Source organism: Salvelinus alpinus, chromosome 17 (assembly GCF_045679555.1).
Source record: "Salvelinus alpinus chromosome 17, SLU_Salpinus.1, whole genome shotgun sequence".
NCBI lineage: Eukaryota > Metazoa > Chordata > Actinopteri > Salmoniformes > Salmonidae > Salvelinus > Salvelinus alpinus.
The window spans coordinates 4,221,808-4,237,205 of record NC_092102.1 but is presented as its reverse complement, the minus strand read 5'-3'; the positions used below and the strand labels follow the sequence as shown (position 1 = coordinate 4,237,205).

Below are 15,398 nucleotides of genomic sequence, written 5' to 3'. Positions count from 1 at the left end.
TTGTTTCAATAGAAAGGTAATCACTTACATGAACTATGCTCCTCGCAGAGTAAAAGGGTTTTAGTCAAGTAGGTCATACACTTACACACAGCTCTGGACTGAGCAAGGCAGTGATCTTCAGCTGCATCATGGGATCTTTGCTCCATGCATTGCTATGGGACATGTCGACACATTCCAACATGGACGCCAGGTTGTCGTTGTACCGTCGCTCCCTGTTGACAATTGATATTTGATCACATGCATTCAGACTGAAAGTTATTCCATATGGTTTTATTATTATTATAATTTTGTTTTGCCCCTTTTCTCCCCAATTTCATTATATCCAATTGGTAGTTACAGTCTTGTCTCAACGCTGCAACTCCCGTACGGACTCGGGAGAGGTGAAGGTCGAGAGCCATGCGTCCTCCGAAACACGACCCTCCCAAGCCGCACTGCTTCTTGACACACTGCTCGCTTAATCCGGAAGCCAACCGCACGAATGTGTCGGAGGAAACACTGTACAACTGGCGACCGTGTCAGCGTGCATGCGTCCAGCCTGCCACAAGGAGTCGCTAGAGCGCGATGGGACAAGGACATCCTGGCCAGCCAAACCCTCCCCTAATACGGACGATGCCAATTGTGCGCCACCTCATGGGTCTCCCGGTCGTGGCCGGCTGCGACACAGCCCGGGATCAAACCCAGGTCTGTAGTGATGCCTCAAACACTGCGATGCAGTGCCTTAGACCGCTGCGCTACTCGGGAGGCCCTTCAATATTTCTGAATGAAAACAAACATTGAAAAAAGTGAAATAGATCTTTATCATCAATTTATGTAAAGTGCTGCATGAAACCCATGTAATTGCACTACGTATGGTAGCCGAGCATTGTCAGCGTAAAACCTTTTTCACACCACTGAGCAAAACTGAACTGAGCCTGGTTACATATCTTTAACTTATTTTGTACATAATGTTGCTGCTACCATCTCTTATGACCAAAAATAACTTCTGATGTCCAGACCAGAGATAACTTACCACGAACTGGCAGAAGCTTTTTTCAGACGAGCCCAACGTGAACGACATACTACTTTCCCGGGAACAGGCCCAAATCCCTGTCATTTGCGTGAAGAGACAACGGAGAAAAAGAGGATGAAGGTCAGGCTGCCTTCTGAGAATTCGTAGGCGATCGAATAAACCTTCCATTCTTCTAGCTAACGTGCAATCATTGGAAAATAAAATCGACGACCGACAAGGAAGATTAAACTACCAACGGGACATTATCAACTTTAATATCTCATGCTTCACGGAGTCGTGGCTGAACGACGACATTATCAACATACAGCTGGCTGGTTATACGCTGTATCGGCAAGATAGAACAGCGGCCTCTGGTAAGACAATGTAAACAACAGCTGATGCACAATATCTAAGGAAATCTCGAGGTTTTGCTCACCTGAGGTAGAGCATCTGTTCCTAGGCCGTCGTTGTAAATAACTGACTTGCCTAGTTAAATAAAGGTTAAATATATATTTTTTAAATAAATCTCATGATAAGCTGTAGACCACACTGTATACCTAGAGAGTTTTCATCTGTATTTTTCGTAGCTGTCTACATACCACCACAGACCGATGCTGGCACTAAGACCGCACTCAATGAGCTGTTATTCCGCCAACTTTACTCCACACACAGAGACGCGTTCAAAGCTCTCCTCCACCCTCCATTTGGCAAATCTGATCATAATTCTATCCTCCTGATTCCTGCTTATAAGAAAAAATTCAAGCAGGAAGCATCAGTGACTCAGTCAATAAAAAAGTGGTCAGATGAAGAAGATGCTAAACTACAGGACTGTTTTGCTAGCACAGACTGGAATATGTTCCGGGATTCTTCCTATGGCATTGAGGAGTACACCACATCAGTCATTGGCAGTGACCGTACTTACATACCCCACCCAGAAGCCATGGATTACAGACAACATCTGCACTGAGCTAAAGGCAAGAGCTGCCGCTTTCAAGGAGCGGGACCCTACCCCGGAAGTTTATAAGTAATCCCGCTATGCCCTCCGCCGTACCATTTAACAGGCAAAGCATCAATACATGACTAAGATGGATTCGTACTACACCGGCTCCGACGCTCGTCAGATGTGGCAGGGCTTGCAAACTATTACAGACTACAAAGGGAAGCACAGCCGCGAGCTGCCCAGTGACACGAGTCTACCAGATGAGCTAAATAACTTCTATGCTCACTTCGAGGCAAATAACACTGAAACATGTATGAAAGCACCAGCTGTTCCGGACGACTGTGTGATCACGCTCTTCCGCAGCTGAAGTGAGTAAGACCTTTAGACAGGTCAACATTCACAAGGCCGCAGGGCCAGACGGATTACCAGGACGTATACTGTGAGCATGCGCTGACGAACTGGCAACTGTCTTCACTCACATTTTCAACCTCTCCCTGTCCGAGTCTGTAATACCAACATGTTTTAAGCAGACCACCATAGTCCCTGTGCCCAAGAACACTAAGGTAACCTGCTTAAATGACTACCGACCCATAGCACTCACGTCTGTAACCATGAAGTGCTTTGAAAGGCAGGTCATGGCTCACATCAACACCATTATCCTAGAAACCATAGACCCACTCCAATTTGCATACCGCCCTAACAGATCCACAGATGATTCCCTCTCTATTGCACTCTACACTGCCCTTTCTCACCTGGACAAAAGGAACACCTATATGAGAATGCTATTCATTGACTACAGCTCAGCGTTCAACACCATAGTGCCCTCAAAGCTCATCAATAAGCTAAGGACCCTGGGACTAAACCCCTCCCTCTGTAACTGGATCTTGGACTTCCTGACGGGCTGCCCCAAGGTGGTAAGGGTAGGTAACAACACATCCGAAACACACTGATCCTCAACACCCCTAAGGGGTGCGTGCTCAGTCCCCTGCTGTACTCCCTGTTCACTCATGACTGCATGGCCAGGCACGACTCCAACACCATCATTAAGTTTGATGACACAACTGTGGTAGGCCTGATCACCGACAATGATGAGACAGCCTACAGGGAGGAGGTCATAGACTTGGCCGTGTGGTGCCAGGACAACAACCTCTCCCTCAACGTGATCAAGACAAAGGAGATGATTGTGGTCTACAGAAAATGAAGGACCGAGCATGCCTCCATTCTCATCAACGGGGCTGTAGTGGAGCAGGTTGAGAGCTTCAAGTTCCTTGTTGTCCACATCACCAACAAACTAACATGGTCCTAGCACACCAAGATAATTGTGAAGAGGGCACGACAAAACCTATTCCCCCTCAGGAGACTGAAAAGATTTGGCATGGGTCCTCAGATCCTCAAACGATTCTACAGCTGCACCATCGAGAGCATCCTGACTGGTTGCATCACTGCCTGGTACGGCAACTGCTCAACCTCTGACCGCAAGGCACTACAGAGGGTAGTGCTTACGGCCCAGTACATCAAGCTTCCTGCCGCCACCCTAGTCATAGACTGTTCTCTCTGCTTCCGCACGGCAAGCGGTACCGGAGCGCCAAGTCTAGGTCCAAGAGGCTTCTAAACAGCTTCTACCCCCAAGCCATAAGACTCCTGAACATCTAATCAAATGTTATTATCTATGCATAGTCACTTTACTAACTCTACCTACAATTACCTCGACTAACCGGTGACCGCGCACATTGACTCTGTACCGATACCCCCTGCATATAGTCTCGCTATTGTTATTTTACTGCTGCTCTTTATCTACTTGTAAATTTTATTTCTTATTCATATTTTTTTAACTGCATTGTTGGTTAGGGGATTGTAAGTAAGCATTTCACCTGTTGTATTCTGCGCTTGTGACTAATACAATTTGATTTGATCCACTATAGTTAAACTATCCAAGCCCAGAAGTGCAGTACAGTTTAGCACGCTAGTGTGGAAAGGGGTTTAACATAGAAATATGTTGTCTAACCCAGTGCTCTCTCCCAGGTCCTCTTCAATGGGCACAGCCAGCATGGGGCGGAGTCCCAGGGTGCTCATCTTCTCCATGGAATGGGTGATCTCGCCCTCACTCTCCCCGGCCACAAACTGAGCATATACAGAGGGCCGCATGAGCAGGGCAAACCCCCTTTTCCCGAGCAGAGTCCGCGCTACAGACATGAGCTGAGAGTAGGAGGAAGAGACAGAAAGAAAGAAAGAAGGGGAGAATGAGTGAGTCAAAATTATAGGAAAGGGGAGAGCGAGTGAGTGAGTCAGGTACAAATAAAGAGATCGTTTTGGCTAGAGGTAAAGAGAGGGGGATATAAAAATAAATAAGGAGTATGAGAGGCAGAGAAAGAGTGGGCTCTGATTGACAGGGAGGGGAAACCGAGACGGGCAAACATACTTGACTTTTATACATTGACAGACACAGCAAGTGCAACAGTGTAAGCATTTGACTGTCTGCACTCACTCACTCACTGATTGAGTTCCAAATGGCACTCTATTCAATATATAATGCACAACATTTGACCAGAGCCCTATGAGCCGGTGTCAAAAGTAGTGACAGCCCATGTCAAAAGTAGTGACACTCACTCATTCACCACTCACTCATTGCCCTCAATTCCTCGCTCTCTCACCCCTTCCCTGGTTCATACTGCTCATGTAGTGTATATCTCTTCCCTTCTCCCTCCCTCCCTCCCTCCCTCCCTCCCTCCCTCCCTCCCTCCCTCCCTCCCTCCCTCCCAGTATCTCACCTTCCCACAGTTGTTGACCAGCACTGGGACAGAGCAGAGTTGGAACACCCCTAATGCTCGGAGAAGCTCCCCAAAGCTCTTTACCCTGAAGGCGCTGGGGTCCTCAAAGGTCAACGCAGCGTGGAGGGCGTCCGCTGCAAACCCCTGTGACGGTGCCACTGCCAACCGCTCCCCTGTCCTTGGGGCCGCGGTACCCGCAGTACCCAACAGCCTCAGCGACAGGAAGTGATGCAATGATGGGCGAAGCAGTGGAGACGTCATCATCGCTGATGGAGGGCGTCTGGATGGACCCGACGTCTGTGTAGATGTGTGTATTTGTATGTGTGTATGTGAATAATGTGCCTGTTAATATGTGTGTGTGTGTGTGCGTGTGTCTGTGGTGTGTTTACTTTCCTTGCTTGCTTAGTTGTGTAGACTCACTTTGCCTTGACCGCTTGTTCAGCAGTCTGACAGGGTCACACATACATAAACAAGGGAAGATACCCTCAGCTGAGAACCTGCTGAAAGAGAGGAATGAGGGGTAGAGAAAATGTAAACACATACAGAGAAAGAGAAATACAGTACAAGTAAACATTGACCATCAATACAGTTCAGCAATTCACAATTTTTATCCAATAGAGGCTGATAATGAGTATCCCTCCATACACGCATTACATTTACTTTCCACTTAAATTAAAACTTTGACAATTGTACATTATTATAAATCCATGCCTATTAAGTTAACTGTTACTTTCCCCAAATGAGAGTAAACTAAGCCACAAATATGAATTGCTCTGATAGAGATTAGTGGTGGGCACCAATATCGATAATGTTTGATATCGATATGAGCAAGGCATAATGAATAGTTTTATGTAAAAATCAGTAATGAAGTCCAGTCTGGTGATACAGAAAATATTTGTCACCACAGATGGTTTGTTTACATAGCAGGTTAGGATAATTAAAGTGGCAGGTTAGGTGAATAAACATGGCAGGTTAGGAGAATGAGGTTAAGGTAAGGAAACGGGTTTGGTGCATTATTTTTCAATGAAAAATGTGCATGAAAATGAGTCGTCTCTCGTTGAATGACAACAAAGCCTTTATTGAAGAATCGCTACTGTTGACCAATCACCGACGAAGGGGCGTAGACTTTGGCTCCGAATTTCGGCTTGCCTCCAGAAAAAGAATGATGAGTACCTGAACAGTCGAAAAAACCCTCACTGAAGTCCAAAACTAACAAAAACGTCACAAATTGTCGTCATAATATATGCACAAACTCTACTGAACGGTTTCGGCTAGGAAGCATGAGGACGCCTTTAGGATTAGCTACAATGCTACATTTGTCAACAGCTGTTGTCCTCGACGCGACCACTAGATAGAGCGGTAGCTCTACTCCATCTAGCCACAACGGTAGAAACGTAAACAAACCATCTGTGGCAACAAATCATCAGTATCATGACACCTTCATGCACAAAACCCTCTCACAGACCTTCTCACAGGCTCTCAACTTATTATACTTAATTGCCTGCTGATAGATCATCAAAGGATGTCTCTCTGTTTCTCTCCAAATGTGAAGTTGAGCCATTTTTTACATTCAGCAATACTAGGTCAAGGGAAATATTGTATTCTTTCTAAAAAATATATATCTACATATATTTCAGGATGTTGTGTTTCCCTGGAAATAATCAGAATGAATGTAAACATAAAAGTTTTGAAAACATAGCTTGTCTAAAAAAAGTGATCTCTTGGCACAACTTACCCCGGATATAGGGTAAGTTGAGTATGCGGACAGGGTAAGTTGAGCTGCCTTGGGGTAAGTGGGTGTTGGTGCTAGTAGGTAAAAGTTTAATTAATGGAATGGGGTGTGGTATATTGTATATCTTAAATGTATGTCTACATTGAGATATACAGGTAACCAAAATAATGGAAACACCAACATAAAGTGTCTTTGGACCACCACGAGCCACCAGAGCAGCTTCAATGCGCCTTGGCATAGATTCTACAAATGTCTGGAACACTATTGAAGGGATGCGGCACCATTCTTCAGAGAGAAATTCCATCATTTGGTGTTTTGTTGATTGTTGTGGAAAACACTGTCAAATCAAATTGTATTTGTCACATGCACAGAATACAACCTTAGTGTGAAATGCTTACTTACAGGCCCTTAAAACTTCTTAAAGCATTGTTGGTTAAGAAAAAATACATGTTAAGAAAAAATTTGAAAATAAAAGTAACAATTAATTAAACAGCAGCGGTAAAATAACAATAGCGAGGCTATATACAGGGGGTACCGGTACAGAGTCAATGTGCGGGGGCACCGGTTAGTCGAGGTAATTGAGGTAATATGTACATGTAGGTAGAGTTAAAGTGACTATGCGTAGATAATAAACAGAGAGTAGCAGCAGCGTAAAAGAGGGTTCTGGGTAGCCTTTTGATTAGCTGTTCAGGAGTCTTATGGCTTGGGAGTAAAAGCAGAAGCCTCTTGGACCTAGACTTGGCGCTCCAGTACCACTTGCCTTGCGGAAGCAGAGAGAACAGTCTATGACTAGGCTGGCTGGAGTCTTTTAAAAAAAAAATTTTTTTTTATTATTTTATCCCATTTTCTCCCCAATTTTCGTGGTATCCAATCGCTAGTAATTACTATCTTGTCTCATCGCTACAACTCCCGTACGGGCTCGGGAGAGACGAAGGTCGAAAGCCATGCGTCCTCCGAAGCACAACCCAACCAAGCCGCACTGCTTCTTAACACAGCGCGCCTCCAACCCGGAAGCCAGCCGCACCAATGTGTAGGAGGAAACACCGTGTACCTGGCCCCCTTGGTTAGCGCGCATTGCGCCCGGCCCGCCACAGGAGTCGCTGGAGCGCGATGAGACAAGGATATCCCTACCGGCCAAACCCTCCCTAACCCGGACGACGCTATGCCAATTGTGCGTCGCCCCACGGACCTCCCGGTCGCGGCCGGCTGCGACAGAGCCTGGGCGCGAACCCAGAGACTCTGGTGGCGCAGCTAGCACTGCGATGCAGTGCCCTGGACCACTGCGCCACCCGGGAGGCCCTCCTGGCTGGAGTCTTTGACAATTTTGAGGGCCTTCCTCTGACACCGCCTTGTATAGAGGTCCTGAAAGGCAGGAAGCTTGGCCCCAGTGATGTACTGGGCCATCGCACTACCCTCTGTAGCACCTTGCGGTCGGAGGCCGAGCAGTTGCCATACCAGGCAGTGATGCAATCGATGGTGCAGCTGTAGAACCTTTTGAAGATCTTTTCAGTCTCCTGGGGGAATAGTCTTTGTCGTGCCCTCTTCACGACTGTCTTATTGAGTTTGGACCATGTTAGTTTGTTGGTGACCAAGGAACTTGATGCTCTCAACCTGCTCCACTACAGCCTTGTCGATGAGAATGGGGGCGTGCTCGGTTCTCCTTATCCTGTAGTCCACAATCATCTCCTTTGTCTTGATCACGTTGAGGGAGAGGTTGTTGTCCTCGCACCACACGGCCAGGTCTCTGACCTCCTCCCTGTAGGCTGTCACATCGTTGTTGGTGATCAGGCCTACTACTGTTGTGTCATCAGCAAACTTAATGATGGTGTTGGAGTCGTACCTGGCCGTGCAGTCATGGGTGAACAGGGAGTACAGGAGGGGACTGAACAGGGAGTACAGGAGGGGACTGAACAGGGAGTACAGGAGGGGACTGAACAGGGAGTACAGGAGGGGACTGAGCAGGGAGTACAGGAGGGGACTGAACAGGGAGTACAGGAGGGGACTGAGCAGGGAGTACAGGAGGGGACTGAACAGGGAGTACAGGAGGGGACTGAACAGGGAGTACAGGAGGGGACTGAGCACGCACCCCTGAGGGGCCCCGTGTTGAGGATCAGCGAGGCGGATGTGTTGTAACCTACCCTTACCACCTGGGGGAGTCCCGTCTGGAAGTCCAGGATCCAGTTGCAGAAGGAGGTGTTTAGTCCCAGTGTCCTTAGCTTAGTGATGAGCATTGAGGGCACTACGGTGTTGAACGCTGAGCTGTAGTCAATGAATAGCATTCTCACATAGGTGCTCCTTTTGTCCAGGTGGGAAAGGGCAGTGTCTGTGGATCTGTTAGAGCAGTTTTCAAATTGGAGTGGGCCTAGGGTTTCTGGGATAATGTGGTTGATGTGAGCCATGACCTGTCTTTCCAAGCACTTCATGGCTACAGACGTGAGGGCAAGGGTTGGTAATCATTTAGGCAGGTTCCTTAGTGTTCTTGGGCACAGGGACTATGGTGGTCTGCTTGAAACATGTTGGTATTACAGACTCCGTCAGGGACAAGTTGAAAATGTCAGTGAAGACACTTGCCAGTTCGTCAGCGCATGCTCGGAGTACACGTCCTGGAAATCCATCTGGCCTTGCGGCCTTGTGAATGTTGACCTGTTTAAAGGTCTTACTCACATCGGCTACGGAGAGCGTGATCACACAGTCGTCCGGAACAGCTGATGCGCTCATGCATTTTTCAGTGTTACTTGCCTCGAAGCGAGCATAGAAGTAATTTAGCTCGTCTGGTAGGCTTGTGTCACTGGGCAGCTCGCGGCTGTTGCTTCCCTTTGTAGTCTGTAATAGTTTGCAAGTCCTGCCATATCCGACGAGCATCGGAGCTGGTGTAGTACGCTTCAATCTTAGTCCTGTATTGATGCTTTGTCTGTTTGATGGCTTGTCGGTGGGCCTAGCAGGATTTCTTATAAGCTTCTGGGTTAAAGTCCCGCTCCTTGAAAGCGGCAGCTCTACCCTTTAGCTCAGTGCGGATGTTGCCTGTAATCCATGGCTTCTGGCTGGGGTATGTACGTACGGTCACTGTGGGGATGACGTCATCGATGCACTTACTGATGAAGCCAGTGACTGATGTGGTGTACTCCTCAATGCCATAGGAAGAATCCCGAACATAATCCAGTCTGTGCTAGCAAAACAGTCCTGTAACTTAGCATTTGCTTCGTCTGACCACTTTCTTATTTACCGAGTCACTGGTGCATCCTGCTTCAGTTTTTATTTGTAAACAGTGTGGAAGGACCACCAGGGAGCAGGCTGTGCCCACTGATTGTAGCCCAGGCCAGCATGTGAGTACAGGGGATCAAATGCAGTTAATCACACCTGACGGCACTAATCATCTATTCTCTTCCTCCTACATAAGATACGGGAGAACCAGTAGTAGGGGGAGCTCGTGGGAAAATGACGTGTTGATTCTCCAAACGGAGGACTTACTTGATAGACGAGAGACGAAAGGAACGGACTACCTCTTGGGAATGGCAAACACTGATTCTCTCCACCACCAGAAATGAACTCTCCACAAACGTATGGTTAAGACGGTGACACACTCTTGATGTATGTTATAGTAAAAAGTTACCTTGTTTTCCTTATTCCTTTAAAGAAGATGTGTGTTATCCTTTTGAGGTCATCCTTGGTTGTGGGAGAAGAAAAGATACCTCCATAGAGAACTTTGTTCTATGTTCTGCTCCCGACTCGCAACAGACAAAAAATACTTGGTCCGCTCACAGCAGGAATCAGGAGGATAGAATTATGGTCAGATTTGCCAAATGGGGAGAGATTTGTACGAGTCTCTGTGTGTGGAGTAAAGGTGGTCTAGAGTTTTTTTCCACTCTGGTTGCACATTTAACATGCTGGTAGAAATGAGGTAAAAATAATTTCAGTTTCCCTGCATTGAAGTCCCCGAACGCTGCCTCTGGATGAGCGTTTGCTTATGGCGGAATACCGCTCATTGAGTGCAGTCTTAGTGCCAGCATCGGTATGTGGTGGTATGCAGACAGCTACGAAAAATACAGATGAAAACTCTCTAGGTAGATATTGTGGTCTACAGCTTTTCATGATATACTCTACTTTAGGTGAGCAAAACCTTGAGACTTCCTTAGATATTGTGCACCAGCTGTTGTTTACAAAACACATAGACCACCAACCCTTATCTTACCAGAGGCCGCTGTTCTATCCTGCCGAAAGGGCTTAAAACCCGCCATCTGTATGTTATTCATGTCGTCGTTCAGCCACGACTCGGTGAAACATAAGATATTACAGTTTTTAATGTCCCGTTGGTAGGATATACGTGCTGGTAGCTCTTCTATTTTATTATCCAATGATTGTACTTTGGCTAATAGGACTGATCACCATCGGCAGATTATCCACTCGTCGTCGGATCCTTATAAGGCACCCCAATCTTCGTCTCTTTCTCCTGCGAATGACGGGGAGGGACTTGTCGGGCATCTGAAGTAAATCCTTCCCGTCTGACTCGTTGAAGAAAAAGTATTCCTCCAGTACGGGGTGAGTAATCGCTGTCCTGATATCTAGAAGATCTTTTCAGTCATAAGACACAGTGGCAGAAACGTTATGTACAAATAAGTTACAAATAACGCAAAGAAAAAACACAATAGCACAATTGGTTAGATCGTAAAACGGCAGCCATCTCCTCGCGCCGCTCCAGAATCTTGCATAAATGTTCAATTGGGTTGAGATCTGGAGACTGAGACGGCTATTGCATATGGCTTACATCGTTTTCATGCTCATCAAACCATTCAGTGACTACTCGTGCCCTGTGGATGGAGGCATTGTCATCCGCTCCCATCAGGATAGAGATGATTCACCATAGGTTGAATGTGATCACTCAGAATGGCTGTGTATTTACTGCCGTTTACCTTGCCCTCTAAGGGGTTGAGTGGACCTAAACGATGACAGGAAAATCCACCCCATACCATAACAGCCGCCAGAACCCTCATTTACTCAAGCGTTGCCATTATTTTGTCAGTTACTTGTAGATTCCTCGGTTCAATAATACTTACCCTTCCATTTCTTGACCAATTGTCTGGGACAGGGGTGTTGTTTTGATGTGCCAATTCGTAGGCAAGTTCTCTGCATTTGAGGCTACTAAGACCATGAAACTGGTCTGCGAAATTTGTGATATGTTTAGCAAGCTCAGACTCCATGTCATCAGATAAGACCAGTATGCCTCTGCTACTCTATCATAGCCTCTCTTTCACACAGGTACTTGTTCTTTACATTTTTTGTCAATTGTACCTCTTCAGTGTCAGTCTATTTTTTCAACCCTTGCTTCTGCTCAAATGAATTTCTTACCTTCTCTCACTTCCTTGGCTGCTCTGTCAAGAACCTTAAGCGGGGCTTGACCCCTGCTTGATTTACATTTGTATACATGGGGCATGATGATGTCTGCTCTTTAACAAAAATGCAGTTTTGAATTCATATGCATGACACATTGAAAAAATACTATGCATATTATGCATAAAACTGACAATGTAAACAAAGCAAACATTTTGACTATATAGCCCACATAGCTGCAAATATGCACTTTCGTGCTAGGTTTAGGGCACACATGTCCAACTCATTCCATGGAGTGTCTGCAGGAACTCCCCTCAGACACTAGGCCCTCCATGGAATGAGTTTGACACCCCTGTTTTAGGGCATCATATTGTAACTTATAGAGACCCCAAATTATGTATAAAATAATATTTTACTTTGGTTTATATACAAACATCATGAAACCTATAACAAATGAATTGGACTTTGTGAAATCTGTTTTTTGGACGTAGGTTGCTTACCACTTTTTCCATGTGGTTTCTTCCTTCGCAGACTCCATGAAATGATGACCTCTTCCTAAATATTTGGTTTCATGATTCATTTTGTGTATGGTTTCCTAGAAACAAGGGGTGGCTCAACTAACCCTTTGGATCAACTTACCCCACTTTCCCCTACTCTGTGTGCCTCCATTCTCTCCCTGCTTATACCGTCCTCCCCTCCAGCCCTCTGCTGCAAATTCCCATGAACTCTATTTAAGTGATGCTAACTTACAAAGAAGTACTACTCAATGTATGACATGTTTGTGGTTTTTGTTGCATTATTTTGCTGATTCAGAGCAGTAAGATTGCACTTGAACATCAGGCGAGTAATGTCTAGCTAAGATAAAACCTGATGTCCATATACTGTACATAGTAGTGAGTGTTGAACTGCAGAAATACAATTTTATCGTTGGGGAGTAAACAACACGACACCATGTCCAGATGAAGGTGAAACTGTTTAAAAAAAAATGTTAACAGTGTAACCTACATTCCTGCACTGTTTCTGTAGGGGAGACCGGGGACAGTTGTAACGCATTTTGGAGTTGTTTATTAAAATTGTATTTATTCTAAAACTGTTTGATGTAGAGAGTTCTACATTTCACAAAGGTAACTTACATTTATTTGCCTGCTAATTATTAATATAGTTTAGACACCTGTGCTAAATGTGGAATTTTTACAATTCTGTCTTAATCCGAAAAAGTCCCGATGTTACAACTAAGCCCAATAGCAGGGTTAATAGTAATGTTATATGGGACAGTTGTAACACTTTAACGTAAAAAAAGGGGTCATTCGGCAATGTTATGATTTGAAACTTATATTTGGATGAAAATACACTAAATTGACAAAAAACATTTGATCTTTTAGGCATGTCACTCAGTGGAAATATGCATATTTTGTATAACAGTAGTACTCAAACAAATTGTAAGAATTACATTTGTCTGAGGTATTATCTTAGTTGCACTGCCACAGTTGATTTAAACAAGTGAAATTTGATATGTGAATGTCTATATACGATAAAATTTGTTTTTTTTTGTTATATAAAATGCAAATCAATATAAAAGATATATATAGGTGCCCATCGCTAATAAAGACCAAGACAGAAAAAGCAAAGGAAACCTTACCGTATGTCCAGAGTACACGGTCTGTCACCAGTCGATTGACAAATTTAATCTAGAGGGAGGTTCTATGGGGGTGGACACAGACGTGTTGTACCATTTATTGGGTAACTAGCTAGTTAATGAGTGGCTAACTTGAGTAAACATCAGGTTCACCTCGGAGAGCACAAATAATTGGTGTCAAGTCCAAGTTGGATCCAAAATGTAATTGTCAAGCCCATGTTGGATCCCAAAGTCATTGGCAAAACCTTAAAAATCAATGGCAATAGTAGTCTCAAGCTCACGTTTGATCCAAAGTATCATCGGCAACACCTTACAAATCAATGGTTGTAGTAGTAATGTCAAGCCCACATTGGATCCAAAGTATCATCTGCAATACCTTACAAATCAATGGTTGTAGTAGTTCCATCTGACAGACGAGTGAAAGATTTCAGAGCTTTTAATTCATTAAAACAAAACGGCACTAGTTTCTCTGCTGATGAGTAACCCCAATGAAATTGACATCCAAAAATCAAATCATTTTTTTCTACTCACTGTTTTTCTATGAAGATAAAAGCTTTTCACAAAGTGTTGTTACTCCAGTTATTAACCAACAATGTAGCTCAAAGTTGCAATCTGTGATTGCTACATCAATTTTTGTACTTTTAAATTAATTAATTGATCAAATTGACAAGGTATAATTGACTCGACAACCAATATAAAAATCATTGACCTCGATTAACTTAAAAACAGGAAATCATTCAAAATGTCAGACCATTTGTGTAGCTATACCACTTGTGGCAATATTTTGTTTTATTCATATTGTATAAGCCTGGTATTTTCTCCTCTCTGCTCATTTTGGACCAACTCGAGTTTCAGGAAAAATTGGAAATAAACTCCGTCTTCTTTTTCCCCAGACCCCAACTTCTCCTCTGTTCTCCCCTTTTCCCAGACCAAGAGAATGGAAACCACCCAAAATAAAGGTGGCGTTCCTGCCTGTCAACATCGCAGACCCCTGCTGGAACTCACAATGCTTAGGTAGGTGTTTAACTTATCAGCTACCACTTCATATGACATAGCAATTTGATGCCCGACTACAGTAGTCGGGAAGGAACTTGACTCGACCAATAGATCATAGAGGATGCTGGGAAAACCACAGATGTTAGAATGACCCAGAAATGGCAGAGAGAAAGGGACAGGTGTTAAACAGATAGTTGTTTAGAGGAGTTGGAGGTAAAAGACTTTGCCCCAAGGTAGACCACGCTAACTGTCCCAGAGGAAAATATTAACCCCAAACTGCCTTGAATAGTGGTGTGTTATGTTCGCCTCAAAGTTTGCTATGTTCCTTGACAGATTGTACTGAACGACATGTTTCCCCATGACGGTGTGCACCATCATTCAACAGCCTTTGACGTGTTTGCACCTGTTCAGGAGTGAAAGTAGATTTAATTTGCCGGTACAGAACATACCAATTTTTGGGGGGAGGGGACCTCAACATGGAGTTTCTACATGTAATTCTAATAATTGAATAGGATATCAGGGCCTAATAGTAAAGATGTCGTTTAACTTTTAAAATGGACTGGCATTAACATAACCAGTCATGTTTTCATCTGATTGACAATCACTTCAAAAGGCTTGCTCACATTCGTCCACTAAAATAATTCCTGCATCCATACTGTGCTGCTTTCAAGGAGCAGGACTCTAACCCGGAAGCTTATAAGAAATCCCGCTATGCCCTCCGACGAACCATCAAACAGGCAAAGTGTCAATACAGGACTAAGATCGAAAGACCACACCGGCTCCGACGCTCGTTGGATGTGGCAGGGCTTGCAAACTATTAGACTACAAAAGGGAAGCACAGCTGCAAGCTGCCCAGGGACACAAGCCTACCAGACAAGCTAAATTACTTCTGTTTGCTTCAAGGCAAGTAACACTGAAACACGCATGAGAGCATCAGCTGTTCCGGGCGACTGATCACTCTCAATAGGCGATGTAAGACCTTTAAAACAGGTCAACATTCATAAGGCCGCAGG

General features: G+C 44.8%; 1 protein-coding gene across 5 annotated transcripts in view; it reads right to left on the bottom strand.

The window, feature by feature from the left end:
• prodh2 (proline dehydrogenase 2) overlaps positions 1–13,458 on the bottom strand; it is a 30,291-nt gene extending 16,833 nt beyond the window's left edge. For 4 of the 5 annotated variants that reach the window (XM_071346948.1, XM_071346951.1, XM_071346953.1 and 1 more), the window contains exons 1-4: positions 13,393–13,452; positions 4,697–5,196; positions 3,934–4,124; positions 86–212 (exon numbers count right to left, since the gene is read on the bottom strand). In XM_071346948.1, coding sequence (XP_071203049.1) covers positions 86–212; positions 3,934–4,124; positions 4,697–4,960 — 582 coding nt within the window. In that variant the 5' untranslated portion in view covers positions 4,961–5,196; positions 13,393–13,452. Of the gene's footprint in view, positions 1–85; positions 213–3,933; positions 4,125–4,696; positions 5,197–13,392 lie in introns of all 5 variants that reach the window. The other variant, XM_071346950.1, reaches the window with a different exon arrangement.
• Between the last annotated feature and the right edge of the window lie 1,940 nt (positions 13,459–15,398).